The sequence below is a fragment of the Amblyomma mixtum genome, chromosome 5 (assembly GCF_055824585.1).
Source record: "Amblyomma mixtum isolate Tamu chromosome 5, ASM5582458v1, whole genome shotgun sequence".
NCBI lineage: Eukaryota > Metazoa > Arthropoda > Arachnida > Ixodida > Ixodidae > Amblyomma > Amblyomma mixtum.
Window position 1 is genome coordinate 204,674,198 of NC_143016.1, and position 17,469 is coordinate 204,691,666.

General features: G+C 43.9%; 1 protein-coding gene and 1 long non-coding RNA gene across 2 annotated transcripts; both read left to right on the top strand.

The window, feature by feature from the left end:
• The first annotated feature begins 3,046 nt into the window (after positions 1-3,046).
• On the top strand, positions 3,047-7,060 carry LOC149345468 (uncharacterized). The gene is made up of 2 exons (XR_016283310.1): positions 3,047-3,115; positions 5,952-7,060. It is a non-coding gene; the product is annotated as an uncharacterized LOC149345468 (long non-coding RNA).
• A 3,406-nt stretch (positions 7,061-10,466) lies between these two features.
• Positions 10,467-16,337, top strand: LOC149345469 (uncharacterized). The gene is made up of 4 exons (XM_089546662.1): positions 10,467-10,615; positions 12,309-12,556; positions 14,670-14,829; positions 15,382-16,337. Exons 2-4 carry the CDS (start codon positions 12,332-12,334, stop codon positions 15,795-15,797), a joined length of 801 nt encoding a protein of 266 aa, XP_089402788.1. The 5' UTR covers positions 10,467-10,615; positions 12,309-12,331; the 3' UTR covers positions 15,798-16,337.
• Positions 16,338-17,469: the final 1,132 nt, after the last annotated feature.

A 17,469-nucleotide genomic window follows, 5' to 3' on the forward strand; every position in this document is an offset into this window, starting at 1 on the left:
CAGTATTGGTCCAGTTTCTCAGACGTTTTCCCCGCCTTGGCTCAGCCATTTTTAGAAGTTGGTAGTATTGGACCAATTTCTCGGACGTTTCACCCGCCTTGGCTCAGCCATTTTTAGAAGTTGGCAGTATTGGACCACTTTCTCGAATGTTTCCCCTGCATTGACTTTGCCATATTTAGAAGCTGGCCAATTCCTGCAATAGGCAACGCAACTTTGAAGTGCCGACTGCTATGGAGCATCATGCAGTTGCTATTGTGACTTCTTAGTTTTCTCAATTGCGGCGATAGGCGCGATATATATATATATATAGCTCGCACATTGTTAATTATTTATAAGCATATATCATTAAGATATATGCTTAAGATATAAGAGTAAGATATCATTATCTACGTAGATAATGATATCTTCGTAAAAACCCGCATAACCTCCTGTGAGATTTTTTAAATCTCAGTTTTTTAAACTAAAATATGCAAAGTTGCATGCATGCATGCGATTATTTCCCCCTTTAAGGTTGTGGTCTTCGTTCTGTGTAAATGTAAAAAGTCCAGTCGTGCAATGAAAGAATGCGAGTCGGAGAAACATACATGCAGCACCGATTTTCAGGCCTGAATTTCAAAAACTATAAATAGCATTTTATAAAAATAACTTCTCGACTCTAACGTTAAATACGCTGTACCTTGATGTGCTTGGGCGTCGCAGTTAATGCGGTATACCTGCAGAACAGCACCAAAACATATATGCATGGCGCAACGTGTCGGGCACTCCATTAAAGCAGGAATGGGTAAACAGTAACGTGCGTTTGCTCCATGATAGGACAGCGCTGACCATGCGCTTATATAAGAGAACGTTACATCGTCTGCGGGAACTCGAATTGGAAGAATGCGAAGGCATTGCGCCTCCACGGTACTCGTTCTCTCCCTTTGCCTCGTATGCAGCCCATATGAGTTATATGTGTCAGTATATGTGCCTCATATGAACACATATAGGCTTCATACGAGTTCATATGTGCCTCGTTTGACTCATATGGGCACCATATGAACCATGTGTCGACAAATGCGCCTCGTATCAGCACATATACTTCATACGAGTTCATGTGTGTCACAAATTAATGTGTCTCGTATGAACGCGTATAGGCTGCGTACGAGCTCATACGCGTCACAAATGTCACAGATGAACACATCTGCTGCATATATAGTAGTTCACGCGCTACGGAAAGGTGACTTGTATGGATTACATATGTGGCATACCTTAACTGACACGCGACACTCGTGCGTACACAAGAGCTCCGATATGCACCGTATCAGCTTACATCAATCTCGTGCGAAACACATAGCCGCTGATGAGTGCCTCTCATAGAGTGGGCCTTGCTGTTTGAAGCACGCGGAAAAGAAGGGATGAACAAGCGATTAACAAGTGCCCAACCAACGCATAAAAAAAACTCTTGGCCTGTTTCAAATATTTTTTTCCTTGATTCTCTGCTTGTGCCCTCCTGTTGTAAACCGCGCCTATCCAAACAGTATGACGTTAGGTGTTTCCAATGTGCTTGGACAAACGTTCATCCAGTTGCCTTCTGGGCTTAGTTGAGCTAATAACGCCAGGTATTTTCATGCAAGAGCTCCGACTGTAGTTAACAATATGTGCGCAATGAGAGTACAACGATCAATGGTGCAGGCGCTGTGAAAATTAAAATACATACAAATATCAGATCTTTCAGTGCTTATCACAGAGCACATCAAGATTCACAATATCAGTGGAAGTGCAATCGGCTGTAGTTCAGCTCCTTATACCTTAAAAATAAACATTTCTCCTCGCACCTAACCGTCGAATTCTATAGTGGGAAGCATAGCATAAGTCTTGTCATCGAAATGTAAAGCAGTTTTTGCCATGCCGGCAGTGGTGTAGTGGGTAGTGTAGAGAGCTGTAGATCTCTAGGTCGGTTGTTCGAATCCGGAACGGCGCGTAGTTTTTTTTTTCGCGTCCGAATTTTTTTTTTACTTTTTTTAGTTTACTAACTTCAATGGAAGCTATTTTATTGTTAATTGCCTTATAATTCCACCCCAGCCCTTCCCTTTCCTTTCCCAAAAATTGTAAACCAGACACATATGACACATACGAGATATTCCATAATCTCGTATGGACCAGACACATATGACACATATATACGAGATTTTTCGATAGGGACGTATTAATCGCTATCGGTTAATCGTCTTCATATTGATTACGGTCATAGATTTCAATCACGCGTCTTCAGCGCGCACTTCGCTTCTGCGTCGCGTGGTTGCTTCGGACGGTAGCAAGAGTTGGGGGGTGCGTACGTCGACTGATGTTTCGGAGTGCGATCGTTTCCTGCCGCCTTGATCCAAGCTTGAAGACGTAGATGCGACCGGCCGTTGTGAAATACCGAGATCTTGCAAGATCTCACGGTATTCTTTTTCAACGATACGGTACTTGCGTTGCTTTGCATTCATGGCGAAATGCAGAAGCTTTGCGGTGAAAGACGAGGACCGCAACAGCCGCACAAAGGGACAGCAGACAGGCAGTACGACCAACACCTCCACACCACAAAAGAAAAACAAGCGCGAGCACTCGCGGCATGACTCGCGGGCAGGGTTGCCGTTGGGAACATTTTAAAAGGAGCCAAAACTTGAGCTGAAAGTAGTCAAAAGTAGCCATGCCATTCCATCTTAGCTGTCGCGTAAAATAAGATGTTTTGCTCATTAATAAATTGAAGTGTAAAAAAATTGATAAAAATTATTCTTGGCGGTGTTGTCAACACTAAGCTTCAAAGAAATTTTTCGAAACTAAACGTGTATTTATCCACCGCTTTACGCATAAACGTAGGCATCCGCTCTCGCTCCCACGTGCGTTCCAAGCCAATCCCAATCCATAGCTTGTGGTCATTTTTCGTTTGGACGTTTGGCAGCAAAGCGCGCGCTTGTGAATTTTTATTTCTTCAAGCTTTTTGAAGTTTGGTGGCGGCACGCGTGAGTCACCGAGGGGAACCAGGAGGCACTGTTTGCGTAAGTATATATTCTGTCCTTTTTCCCTTTCATGTTAGTTGTCAGCTAATATTTACTTGTGAACTTGTCAAGAGTGAGGACAATGAGCACGCCTCGTGTGTCGCCCCTTTATCCATAGAGTTTCTTACTACTACCTAGAGGGAAAGCTGGCGGCGCTGCACTTCAGCCAACATGGACGCTCAAAGCATCATGGGGCGGTGAGCTACTTGTTGCGGCACAGTCGTAGTTTTTCGGGAACACAGAGCGGCAGTACTAAGGCGTTTCATTCCGAAAACGTAGTTCGTGTGTGCGCAGACGACTTTCGCGCGAACGCAGTGTGCAAAAGCCATAGTAGTGAAGATGCGACGACACACGACGCCAATAAAAGGTTTTACTCTTCCGAAATGCCATTAAAAAACCTCTTAAAGTATCTAAACAACAACATTTTTTCTGAAAACATATTTACTTTTAAAAGTACGCCTGTTAATTACGAAATATTAGTTTTTTTAGTGTTCATCACTTCGCCAATAGGAAAGCTAGTCATGTCTTATTTTAGGCAAACTTTGCACTTAAATGCTTTTCTGCTCGTTTGTTGCAATCATTAGACAAGATATTGAATGTTAGGACGTTTGTAGCTATCAAACAGCTTTATTTTTTTATTATTTTTTGGCCAAAAGTTACAGTTCCGCAACAAGTAGCTCACCGCCCCATGATGCTTTGAGCGCCCATGGTGGCTGAGGTGGTCACGTGGGGTCTCCATGCAAACTCCCATAGACGGCTTGCCAGCTTTCCCTCTAGGTAATAGTAAGAAACTCTATGCCTTTATCTAACTTGTCTGTAGGCATCTGTCAGCAGTTGTCTTTTGATTAACTCAGCGGCGCATTGCAAGGTGTAACTGCGTGTAAGGGTTGGGGTAATATGAAGTAACACACACGTACACGAAGAGAAGCGCTTCTAAATGTCGTGTGTGTTTGTGTGTTCCTTCATCAGGGTGAACGCACTATCCCGGCAAATCTTGTTGGCGCATTGCTTCTGAGAGGGTTTGTTTCTCACGGCACATCGTACATTTATGTACGTGTATAGATATTATGATCATTATCGCAATGACAGTCGTCACGTGGTTACGGCGCTCGGCTGCTGACTCGAAATACGCGGGTTCGATCCCGGCTGCGGCGGTCGAATTTCGATGGAGGCGAAATTCTAGAGGCCCGTGTATTGTGCGCGATATCGGTGCACTCTAAAGAACCCCAGGTGGTCGAAATTTCCGGAGCCGTTCTCTGCGGCGCCCCCCATGACCAACCAGTTGCCAAGTGCGATGCAGTTGAGTGTTTTTCATCGCCAATTTTTGCTTTTGTGAGGCTAATCGCTTGGTTCAGGCATGCATGTCAGACGTCATAGAGTCGCAGCCTGCATGCCTTGTGCTTGATTGACAAATGCTTCCATGGCAGTGTTGACATTGTTGCGTTGCGAGTCTCCGAGCGATGAGAGAAATGTGACAAGAACAGGATGAATGAACACAATTCTTCTGTACTGCCAGAAGTAATGCTGCTCCTGCCAGTGATCGGTTACAGAAAAAAAATTTAGAGTACTTTTTATTTATGTGTGTCCCTTCCCGCTACTCAGAGCCTTGTATTACAAAGTCTAGATCAGTGTGACTCTACATATAGCGAGTGCTAGTTTCGAGCTCGCTAATTGAACGCGCTTGTTTTCTCTCTTCCTCATTTGGTCAATCTTGCGTTTTACTGGTTTCTTTTTTCATCACTATGCTCCTGGTAGACTGCACTCAGTTTGATGTTCAATGCAGTGAAGTTGCACGCCACTATTGCTGGCTGTTATTTGGTTCACATGACAGCAGGCACAGAAATATTGTTTAAAGGGACACTGAGGAGAAATTGAAGTTGGCTTGTATCGACAGAATACCAGCTCCTGATTACAAAAACGCCACTCATACTGACAACAAAGCTCTTGTAACGTAGAAAAGAGCAAGAACCAAAATACAGGTATCGCCGCCACAGGCCAAACTCGCAAGTACAAGCGGGATGAGATCATAGAACAAAACAGTGTTGCTAGAACGAATGGTTCTAGCAACACCAGGAACCGAGAAACCATGCATCACTGAGGCGCAGCCAATGCATGCGCAAATCTCCTTGACGTCGCCAGATGGCGACACGTGCCCGGCTGCTACGCGCGCTCCTGAAGCATCGGGACAAATCAGCGCCTGTTTTCCGGCGGTAGGCGGGCTCCCGGTATTCCGCTAGCGGTAACAAGGTACACGGTATGCTAAAGGTGTCTATTTGCGAGAACTTCGTTGACGACTTCGAGAACGAGATCCATCGTAACGCTGGCAAAACGCCAGTGCAAACGTAATCGAAGCGACTGTAGCGACGGCCGCAATAGCCGATAGATGCCTTCAACGTGCGGCCGGCGGTAGCTTTCTTTTCGGCTGCTGCTAGGCCGCACTGCTGGCAGCCAGAAATCACGGAGTCTGCGTTACGTCATGTGCACGTCATGTTTCACGTCTCTTAGTCCTCTGTCGTCATAGACGAATCCCAAGTTTGAATCAGAGCGGCGGGAAAAACTTTTTCAACTTCGAATCCAAATTTCTTAGAAATAAATGCATCTTTCGCTGCCGGCCAAGTGGCAACAAAGCCATGACATGCCGAACTATCGGATTTTACTATAAAAAAAAATATTAATAGTGCTCTCCTCAGTGTCCCTTTAAATAAGTCCCAAATTGCAGGCGCTCGTGACATTTGTAACTCTCAACTCATGAAAGTTCAGAAGTGCGTTGCGAAGTAGAACGAGATGGTTGTAAGAGTACCTGTCAGTTGTCATGGTAGTGTGAAGTTTTCGGCACCCAAACAGGCAAGTGCCAGTAGAGTATGGCACAGACAGTGTCTGGTAAAAATCCTTGTTTCCCCATTAATCTTTTGTCGTGTTTCCTCTGTGCAGCATGTCAAAACCATTCGCTGTGGTGAAGTTTCCTCTTGAGGACGACTGCCTTGCAGTCATTCCTGTCGGATGGCTCACAGAGACAAAAGAAGAGTGCTACTGGCCTGTGGCCAGGAGCTCGGAGGTGACGCGGCTCGCAAAAGCTGAGGCCGAGCCAGCTCTCGGAGGGGAGTGGATGCGTTGCCCAGTGGTCGTCGTTACCACTTGCCATAAGTAGTCTTATTGCAGACATATTGATGGTAGCTTCATCAGCGATTGTAAAGGCCTCTTTGCTAGATTCTGTGAGTCTGCACCTCTGCATGGCTAAATTACGACTAAGAAGTCATGTTGATAGCCACCGCTTAGCCAGCTGTCAAAAAGAGGAGCAGAATGAACTGTTAGCTATTGCACTTGTAAGCTGATGAACTACTTCTGAAACTCATTAGTGCCTTGTTTTTGAAGACCTGTAGTTCCCAGAATTAGTGCTGCACTCAGTATGCTTAATAATATTTAGTACAGAAAGGTTTAGTATGGTAATTTTTTTTTTTTGCATTATGAAACATTTTTTGGCACACAAAAAGCACAGACAAGGAAAGAGCACACAATACAAATGCCAGACATCAATTGATGCTTTGCGTTGTGTGCTCTTTCCTCATCCATGTTTGTTGTGCACTGAGACAGTGTTTCATAATGCAAATTCAGAACCAACTCATCCAGCTGTTTACATTTAGTTCAGTTTGAATTGTTAGCCTGTCGCAGTGGCTGAGTGGTCCATGCTGCTGAGCCGAGGGCCCAGGTTACATCCTGTCTGTGGTGAAATGGAGCAGTGCAGAATGCGCTTGTGCTCTGTAATATCAGTGCATGTTAAACAACCCCATGTGGTCTAAATTAATCTGGAGTCTTCCGCTACGTCATTCTTCATAGCTTAAAGCTGTTAAATCCTAGGAACCAGAATCACACTTTTAATTGCAAATAAAACAATGCTTCTGCCACATGAGTGTTTCACAGGCTTTCAAACTGATAGTCTGTTGGCCTGAGTGTTGCTATACAGGCAGCTGAACGGGCATCAAGTCAGCAAAGTAGCCCTCGGACATATTTTGTAGTGACAATTCTGTTAAGTATGGATACGTGTTTAATTATGAGGAATTATGTTAGTTAGTTTTTGGAACCCATAGTTTGTACAAGATTTTGGTGCATGGTATTGAGGGTGCCTAAGACTGTATGCTGTTTGGGCAATTAAATATGTGCTCTCGAAAGTCTGCCAGTTTCCTTTCATAAGGTTTCTGATATAAACAGCAAGCTTCTTGTGGTAAGCGGCCGTGATGGTTAGCAGTCTATGGTTGAGGAAGGAAGGACCCGTGCTCTCACTGTAATGTAAGTTATCAATCGCTCGTACAGCTCTTTTTTGTAAAGTAAGTACTTTCACAAAATTGGTTGAGGTATCGTTCCCCAGATCAACAAACAATATTGTACATGCGAAAAGACGAGAGAAATAAATTTGTAGTTTGAATTTTCGAGGCAGTATTGTGCGAAATTTATTTAGGATACCAACAGAGCGAGCCATTTTAGTGCAAACGTAGTTTACACGATCTGTCCAGAGTAAATGTTCTTCAAAAATGACTCCAAGGAACATTGTAGAGCTGACACGAGTTATAGGAGCTTGCTCGAAGTAAATTTGGAAGTTGTTCGGAACTTCCTTATTTTTGGCTCTAAACAGTATGTACTTTGTTTTCCTGACATTAAGTTCTAACCTATTTGATTTTAACCAAACAGACAATTGGGATAACCAACTATTGGAGGCTGCTTGCAAAATATTAATATCTTGCCCTGAAAAAAATACCTTAGTATCGTCTGCATAGATTATAATGTTGTCTGCTGGATGAAGGTTGACGATATCATTAATATATAATAAGAACAACGTTGGTCCTAGAACGGAGCCCTGTGGCACACCAGACACAATCTGACCGATCCCAGATGAAATACCGTTAATGATAGTTGTTTGAGATCGGTTGTCAAGGTAGCTAGCAAATAAGGTTAAAGGAACGCCGTGTATTCCATAACAATGCATTTTTTCAAGCAATATCTTATGGTTAACCGAGTCAAACACTTTCCTCATATCAAGGAATATGCCAACTGTTAGCAGTTTATTTTCTATGTTTTCAATTAGCTTTTCTTTGATTTCCAGTAAGGCGGCCTCAGTTGTTTTGTTTTTTTGAAATCCGTACTGTTGCTTGGAGATGACATGGTTTTTGTCGAGATATTGAGAATGTTTGCAGGATCCTACAAGAGCGCCGAAAAAAAGGTGCGGCGCTACGAGTTCACTTCAGCCCTAGAAAGCTCGGCAGTTTCTGGTGATTGAAATTCTCATATTTCTTTATTGATGAGAAATTATTTTGCATACTCAACAAGACGTTCATGTGCAATTCTTTTTTAGGAAATGAGGGCCACAACGATGTTGTACAGCTGCCGTCACCACGTAAGACATGAATTCTCATTTGTTAAGCCGCCGCGGTGGCTCAGTGGTTACGGCGCTCGGCTGCTGACCCCAAAGACTCGGGTTCGATCCCGGCCAAGGCGGTCGAATTTTGATGGAGGCGAAATTCTAGAGGCCCGTGTGCTGTGCGATGTCAGTGCACGTTGAAGAACCCCAGGTGGTCGAAATTTCCGGAGCCCCTCACTACGGCGTCCCTCATAGCCTGAGTCGCCTTTGGATGGTAACCGCCTTAAAACTAAAACACTATTTCTCATTTCTATTTAATGTAAGGTCGACATTGTGTTAGTTTTGATTGGGGATTTATGGTAGTATGCTTGCAAAATCTGGGGAAAAAACTCCACCGTAGCTAATTGCACTTGCAGAGAAATGGAGCGTGCTCAGACTTGGCATCAGCTTTTTACATTTGCCATGCTCTCAGATCAGCAGTGAATCTGCCAGTAACCATTTCGTGGCAAACTCTCTTACCCACGTTAACAGTACTGCGAACAGGTTTCTATTCACATGACATATATTCCGCTCTCTGTGTTTGGTTTCGCCATGACAGTTTCTTTTGTGTCCTTAAATGTACCGTATTTTCCAGTGTATAAGACGCACCCGCCATATATGCAGGCTGTAATTGAAAAAGTTGCTATATAAGACGCACCCTTATATAAGACGCACCCCAGTTTTCCCAGTTGGGCTAGTGAGGATCAATTAAACACGCTTGCGCGACCATCACGAAATTCACCGTACTTGTGAGAAATTCTTAAGCAACGCTAAGTGGTCGAAAAAGGCAACACTCACGCCATTCCTGCCCACGTTTTGGAAAAAAAGAAAGAAAAACGAAAAAACTCTCCCACATGTCCATAAGAACATTTTATTTCTACTTAAAACCTTGGAAGTCTTCACCTTCGGATGCGCTATCAAAAAGTTCGCCCATTTCTGGTGGCAACGCAACTGAAATATTCTCTTCGCACTACGTACATGGAGCAAACAAAGTGGCAAAGGGTGGCTGAAAAAAGAACGCCGGCTTGTCCTGGCTTGTCTTGACAATGGCGAGAAGCGTGATTGTCGTCATCTTTTGGCATTTCACATTACTTTTGCTTGGGGCCTCCGAAACGGTGGTGTGTTTGTGATCCCGGAAGTCGTCATCCCCGTCGTTTCATGATAAAGTTCACCTAAAAAAAGTTGCGCACGGTGGTCCCCGTATTGAAGTATTAACCGTGTTACAACCGCTTCATTGCTAGTGATATTTTTTCGGTAAAAAAGGCTTGAACATGAACCTGAGTAATTTCTGAACTCTAAAAAAAAAACGAAAAATTCGCATATAAGACGCATCCTTGTATAGGACGCACCAGCAAGATTTTTGAAAAAAGCCGCGTCTTATACACCGGAAAATACGGTACCAATGCACCATGCTGGTGCATGAGAAATGTAATTATTGAAGTACTATAGACACATATTTAAAAAATTGAAAACTGATTTTTCAGGAAAGAAAGTGGTGCAGTAATTCTCTCACATTTCGGTGGACATTCATAAGAGAAGGGATAAAGGAGGGAGTGTGAGAAGAAAGGAAGAAGGAGGTGCCGTAGCGCCCTGGGATAATTTCAGCCGACTGGGGATCTTTAACGTGCACTGACATCGCACAGCACACGGGCACCTCTTGCGTTTCGCCTCCATCGAAACGCGCCGCCGCAGTCGGATCACAACGTTCTTTTATGTGTCATAGGTATCTGCATGATGTGACATTGTTTGTCACGTCAACTACTTGTCATGGAGGTGTCGGTTTTGATGGGTTTTGAATTATGACGTCTTTGTACAGCCTGTGATTGAAACCAAATTAAAATATCTTTTCGGCCAAAGGAAGTGTTACTATTGCCTGGGGGGCATCTCTATATAACCAGGAATTTGTTTCTGAACTTCGTAATTTTGTGTCTATTGTGTTTTAAAAAGATCACCTGTATGAAAAACAGCCTGGCCATGCAACTGTTCTGTCCCTTCTACAAAAATATCCTGAAGTAGCATTTCTGCATTCAATTAGGATAGAAATGTGACATTGTGGTTGTACACAGTAGTGTGTTCTGTACTTCCTGGATTGCCATCAATGACGCATGTTCATCTCCAGCCCCACTGAATCACTCTGGGGAGAGCGTGAACGAAAACAGTGCGCCACCCAGCAAGCTGGAGGGGTCGACAGCTGGGACTGTTGATGGTGAGATTTTCACTTTGTTTACTTTTGTGCAAAAAGAGAAATGCAAGCCAAACATGGGGACACAGTGAGAGGACAGAACAAATGCTGCTTGTCCCGTCTTTTCACTGTGTTCCTTTTAATTACACTCCTATTTTGTCTAGTATCAAGTGACACAACAAAATATAGAAGCTAGATCTTCTTTGCCTTAAAGAAAAACAGAGCAAATTTTAAATTTCTCATTGTACCTGCTGCTGCCGAGCAGCAGTCAACAGGCCCAGAAAGACCTAGAGAATATACTTATTCAGGAAGATATTTGCACGGAGTTCTCCTCAGTGGCTCTTGAAACGGTGCTAGGAGCACATTTCTAGTTTCAAACTATGTGCTTTAAAATGGGTCACTCTGAAAATCATCACATGTATTTCTCAAAAACGATTGTATTGAACTGAAGTGGTACTGGAATTTACAACCTAGTACTTCCATTGCTTTCTCCTCTTGTGATTCATAGTGGAGTGGTTGTGTGCCCTTCCCAAGAGCTGTATGTTGTGCTTTTGTTGGGTTCTTTTGGATCCTGGCATTTCTGTTGCCTCTCTCGGCCTACATCACCACCAGGAAGCCACTCCTACGAATTGCACTCTACACAGTAGTCCCATGTTCTGTGCATTTGTTTCCTTACCAGCATAATTTGGTCGCTTGGTCGCGGTTGGTCAGCAAGGCCCATATTGTAATTTTTCATTGTCTTTCAAAGTATTTTAAAAGTTTACTGGTTGGAAGTCAATGCAGTGCCTTGGATGCAGCGAAATGTGCTGAAAAAAAATTAATTGCGCTATCACAAAGCTCCCATAAAGGGTGCTGAAGAAGATAAGCAGCCAATAATGGCATGCTCTGAAGGAGGACCTCTTGCTTAGGAAAGAACTGGACAGCCTAACTGCCTTGTGGAGCACATCAGCTGGCTCCTAGTCTTGTCTTGCCTGCAGCAAAATGGATGCGTGGTAAGAGATAAATGTGACCTTGTTTTATTTCTCAACAGTTTGGGACCTCCTGTGCCTAGCAAGAAACATTTGGTCCACCTCTTTGTTGCATTTCGCTTGTCAGCTAAGGGCTATAATTCCATAAGGGCTATCTTTGTTGCAGTTTTAATGCATTGATCCCTGCCAGCACTTGCAGTTAGAACAGATGTCTACCTCCAGCATTTTGGCCAATGTGGGTTTTGCCGTGAGCAATACTTTCCAAATGGTGCAATGCTATATTAAGGGCACAGGCCTGCTCTGCTTTCTCGCTTCTATTAGCACATGCTTCTCATGACACTGGAAGAATCCACTTGCGACTAACTGCTGCCATCTCTGCCATGGTGCAATAGCAGTGGAAATGCCCATGAAGCAATGTAAAAATTGGCGAAGCTCATAGACTGAGAAGTCCTTTACACAACAAGGCTGCAGGTTCTGTGCTAGCTATCACACATAGAGCAGCTCCATTTCACCTAGGTGTTTGTCAGTGCATGGTGACATTTATGGCATTTAAATTAGGCTAGCAAGGAATAGAACATGAATTAGAAGTGTCCTGGAGGATAAAAACTGGGGGAAGTTTAGGAGCATAGTACAGAGTGTGTTGCTGCCTACTGTTAGCCTCATACTGTTCTTTATTGTACCTCAGTGCGCAAATGATATTATTGCGCCCAGGTTAACCCTGCTCTCACTGAAATTGTTGATTGCTTCAGTTTCAGCTACCCTGCTGAAGCTGATGTGCCTGGTGCTGGAGATCCGACAGCAGCATCGCGACTTAATGCAGCGGTTACAAAGGCTGGAGGATCACGTGCTGCTGCGGTCGGACCGGCAGCTGGAGCAGAGGACTCGGCCAGTGTCCCCCTCGCCACCGCCTCCCACCCTTGCACTGCCCGCATTCTCCCCCGAGGAGTTGGACACTGTGGAAGCTGCCGTCCAGGACGACAGCGTGGCTGCTGGACTGGTGATTTAATGTTTCTGATAATTCGTGTCTGGAAAAAATGAATGCCTACTAACGAATTGCATGAATAATGTAATTCCGAGGTTTGTGAAGAAATCTTGAGCTCCAAGAGTATTTGCATGCCGTGCTCTGTGAATAACATGCTCTTCATAGATATAATTCCTACTGTTGTGCTGGAGTGTGCTGTCACAGTGTGTTTTGTTAATGTAAATGTCTTGTTCATGAAAGTTGCTTGCTGATATACACACTGGCTGTTTCAGTGAACATTTTCAGGAATTCCTAAGAATAGGGAGTTCAAAATAGAAGAAATATTTGCAGGTACACACGCACAGTTATGCAGTAAATTATGTCCACCACTGCTGAGAGATCGTTCCTCCAAAAAAAAAAATTGTTTTCCCATATCGAACTTGCGCTTCTTTAGGAATTTTTGAGAGTGTTCACTGGAACGCCCTGTCGATTCCTTGTGTGGTGAGATTTACTGTTGGAAGCAAAAGTGGTACGCAATGCCCAGCCGGTAGCAGAGCTTGCAAAAACTGCATCACGTGTTGGGACAGCTGTTAGGGGACCCTCTTTATCTGCTCTTTGGCTCCTATCAATTTGTTGGGCTCAGTAGCAGTGCTGAACATGTGGCGCTCGCAATATTGCTTACGGCAAGTGCCAGTTCTCACATCATGTTTCAGCCACGCAATGCAAAGAAAATGCCACCTGCGAGACTGCTGTCGCATCAGAGCGTTTAGGCGAGAAGGAGCGCTAAACAGCAAACCAAGCTACTGATGCTGGTTCTGTGCGAAGCATTGCACCTGTCACATCTTGTAGTAGCTTGGTATTTGGCGGTGCAGTCACAGGCTTTTTTGGGGCAGTTGCTCTCAGATGGTGTCACTCAATGTCATTCGATGTAGTTTTCCAGAGCTCTGCCGGTGGCCGGTCGTTGCATAACAGACTTGGTTCCAACAATTTTTTTTTCTCAGTCAAATATTTCTGTGATTACATTATTGTTTTACATCGATCAACAGCAAAAAAAAATCCCCTATGCTTTTGTTGCCTGTGGCTGCCTTTCTTCGTATGTGTCTCATAACGAGCCCCTCATTTTCCTTACATTTGTCATTTATTGTTGTGCTGTTTTAATTTAGTTCAGCAGTGGACTTTGTAGCTAACATTAAGGATGTTGTAAGGTCTGTTTTACAGGAAGCTGAGCTTTCGGTTAATATACTGTTGCATGAACTGCTGTGAACACAGCTGGAAGTTGGTCCTCTCTCAGCGCGTCTTTAATTTCGGCTAGGTTTCCCAAATAATGGGGCAGCTTTAACCCACCTCTTCCCTGTCTTTTGCTCACATTATGCACATTTCATTACTTAATCTGCTGCCAAAAACAAGCAACATCGTTTAATTAAATGTGGTTGCTAAGCACGCAGCTTTACTCAGGTGCTTGGGGATTTAAATAAGCGCCCTTTGTATAGCATTAATTAGACTGCTCAATTTCAGGGTAGTGAGCCCCGCCATGGTGGCTCAGTGGTTAGGGCACTCGACTGCTGAACCCAAAGACTCAGGTTCAAACCCAGCCGTGATGGCCAGTTTTCCATGGAGGCGAAAAGCAAGGCGCCCGTGTGCAGTGTGATGTCAGTGGCGCATGTTAAAGACCCCACGTGGTCGAAACTTCCGGAGCCCTCCACTATGGTGTCCCTCATCATAGCCTGAGTCACTTTGGAACTTTAAGTTCTACAAACCAAATCAATTTTAGCGTAACGGCTGTGCAGAGAAAACACATCCAGCACATAGATATCTGCAAAAAGCATTATAGTTATAATATAATAATGTCCAAGATGCAAAGCATAATGGGTAGGAGTTGGCCACCTTTGCTTAATCGCTAAAGTTTCCCTGCTCTTAGTAAACTGGGAAAAAAAAAGAATGTCCATATTGGTGGTGGTGCTTTCTGCTGGTAGCAACTAGTCAAGCTATTGTATCATACAGAAATTATGCATTATGATTGTAGGTACTCGCATGGGCTGTTGACAGGTAGTCACACAATTGTCTTAGCTATTCGATTCTGCTAAACTAAATGAAATTATAATTGATGTTTGTGCCTAATAGCTTGTGCACCTGTGGTGTTTCTTTTCAGCGAAAGCAGCTGGTCCGCCTGGGGGGCAAGGGCCTGAGGGAGGTGGGCTCCAACATAATGACCGCCATCATGGGGGTGGCTGTACAGAGGATGTACAGCCTCCATGGCCGCAAGGGCAAGTGGTCATTTATTGCCCTGAAGTTTTGCAAGGTGGCAACAGGTATGTTGTTGCAGTAGCTTTTAAATGAATTTTAAAAGATGAGTGGAAGAACATGCACCAGGTTCTGCTGCACTTTGTTTTCTTTTCTTCTTTTCAGTTGATACTTTACCAGTTTTCTTTTTCATTACAGGTGAATATTTTGTTACTGTTTTTATGGGGGTAGTCATCTGCAGTTTTCTTCCATGTGCATCTGAAGATATATGAGTCAGCAGATGCCTTTCAAAGAAAGCCCTCCCATCAGTCACATCCATCTCTTGTCATGGATCGTAGTCGTGCCTTGTATCTGCCAGCCATTTGTGCTCCCATATGTTAGTAGTGCAAAGTGGTCGACCGTGATGTCGCAGCAGCTTTATACAGTTGGTTAGAAGAGCTTTCAGGTGGATTTTCTCCTCAAGTTGTATTTGGATACTGTAGTCCTTTCATTTTGGCACGCACTTTGAGTTAACATGTACTTGTGGCCTTTTCTGTTTTCTCTGTTGCTGAAATAATCTTGATTTCTGTTAACGAGCAAACTTTTTCTGCTGGCCTAAAATGAACGCTTATCTTATGCAGATGCCATCTGTGAGAAAACGGGGGCGGATGTGGTGGAAGCGCAGGGGTTTATTAGGAAGTGGTTGCCAGGTTCGGTGGACCGTGGCGGCGGACGCAAAAGGCGTTTTGCCGAAGCGTTTCTGCCAAGTACCGCTGCCGGCCTGGCAACCAATGCGAGCCCCTGTGCTTCAGCCCCCAGCACAGTGCCCTCCCTTCCCCAAGCGGCCCCCACCTCCCAGAAATCCTCCTCCCGCGCGGCCCTGGCTCCTTCCCAAGGTCCCGCCTCCTGCGCGTCCCCAGCCACGGTGCCTAATTATTTAATAAATTGTTTCTCAGTTGGATTCTTTCGTTGCCTCATTTTGTTGTGCATGTGTATAGAAGAGATGATTGCAGCTTTGCAATGCCAAAACCCATGGCTTTCCCAATGCGAACATTAACTGGAATGTGAATATTCGCTGAACTGGAAATGCAATGGCATAAACTTCGGGCAAGCGTTAGCAGAAAGGCTGAACAGTGGCCTAATTGTGGTATGTCAAGCCGGTGTTGGTAGAGCAGCTGAAAGTGGGTACAATAGCGGCATGAATGTCGGTTCAGTGTTGGTAGAGCGGCTGAACAGTGGTCTGATAGTGGCATGAATGTCGGTTCAGTGTTGGTAGAGTGGCTGAAAGTGGGTACAATAGCGGCGTGAATGTCGGTTCAGTGTTGGTAGAGCGGCTGAACAGTGGTCTGAGAGTGGCATGAATGTCGGTTCAGTGTTGGTAGAGCGGCTGAACAGTGGTCTGATAGTGGCATGAATGTCGGTTCAGTGTTGGTAGAGTGGCTGAACAGTGGTCTGAGAGTGGCATGAATGTCGGTTCAGTGTTGGTAGAGCGGCTGAACAGTGGTCTGATAGTGGCATGAATGCCGGTTCAGTGTTGGTCCGAACATCAGGCCAAGGTTGGAAAAAGTAACTTTTTGCCCCAATGCCGACGTCGGTACGACTTTCGAGCCGGTTTTGACCAGCATTATGCCAGCGTCGGTCCATTGTTGGTGTGCTGCTTGGGTGCTTTGGAGCAAATTAGGTCGATATGCCTGTGGATTAGGTGTGAATGTTACTCCCAGATACTGAAATATTTTTACTTGTGATAAGTTGTTTGATCTGTTTTTATAAGTGTATTTAAATGGTTGTTTTTGGTCGTAAGTTTCATGACAACGATTTTCTTGAAATTAAATTTGCCATTTCTCACTTCAATCGCAGAACACTGAAAACGCTTCATTTAGTTTCTCTTGCTGCCGTAAATAAATCTTATTGCTTTTCTTTGAAGAGACTCAGGTTTTTTTACATCACGCACATGATAGGGCGACCAAATAGCGCATGTATGCTCAAGAATTGGTCTTATTAGGCATTTTTATATGCGGTAAGCTTGTGCTTTGGAGCAAATTAGGTCGATATGCCTGTGGATTAGGTGTGAATGTTACTCCCAGATACTGAAATCTCTTTACTTGTGATAAGTTGTTTGATCTGTTTTTATAAGTGTATTTAAATGGTTCGTTTTTAGTCGTAAGTGTCATGACAACACTATTCTTGAAATTAAATTTGCCATTTCTCACTTGAATCGCAAAACACTGAAAACGCTTCATTTAGTTTCTCTTGCTGCCGTAAATAAATCTTATTGCTTTTTTTGAAGAGACTCAGGTTTTTTTACATCACTCACATGATAGGGTGACCAAACAGGGCATGTATGCTCAAGAATTGGTCTTATTAGGCATTTTTATATGCGGTAAGCTTGTGGTTTAAGAAAATTAGGTCGATATGCCTGTGTATTAGGTGTGAATGTGAAGACTGAAATCTCTTTACTTGTGATAAGTTGTTTGATCTGTTTTTATAAGTGTATTTAAATGGTACTTTTTTGGTCGTAAGTGTCATGACAACGATTTTCTTGAAATTAAATTTGATATTTCTCACTTCAATCGCAGAACACTGAAAACGCTTCATTTAGTTTCTCTTGCTGCCGTAAATAAATCTTATTGCTTTTCTTTGAAGAGACTCAGGTTTTTTTACATCACGCACATGATAGGGTGACCAAACAGGGCATGTATGCTCAAGAATTGGTCTTATTAGGCATTTTT

Bases quoted from the DNA above. Each gene is read 5' to 3' on its own strand.
- LOC149345469 (XM_089546662.1), top strand. From the start codon at position 12,332: ATGTGCCTGGTGCTGGAGATCCGACAGCAGCATCGCGACTTAATGCAG. The intron at 12,557-14,669 runs GTGATTTAATGT...GTTTCTTTTCAG, and splicing joins ACAGCGTGGCTGCTGGACTG to CGAAAGCAGCTGGTCCGCCT. The intron at 14,830-15,381 runs GTATGTTGTTGC...TATCTTATGCAG, and splicing joins GTTTTGCAAGGTGGCAACAG to ATGCCATCTGTGAGAAAACG.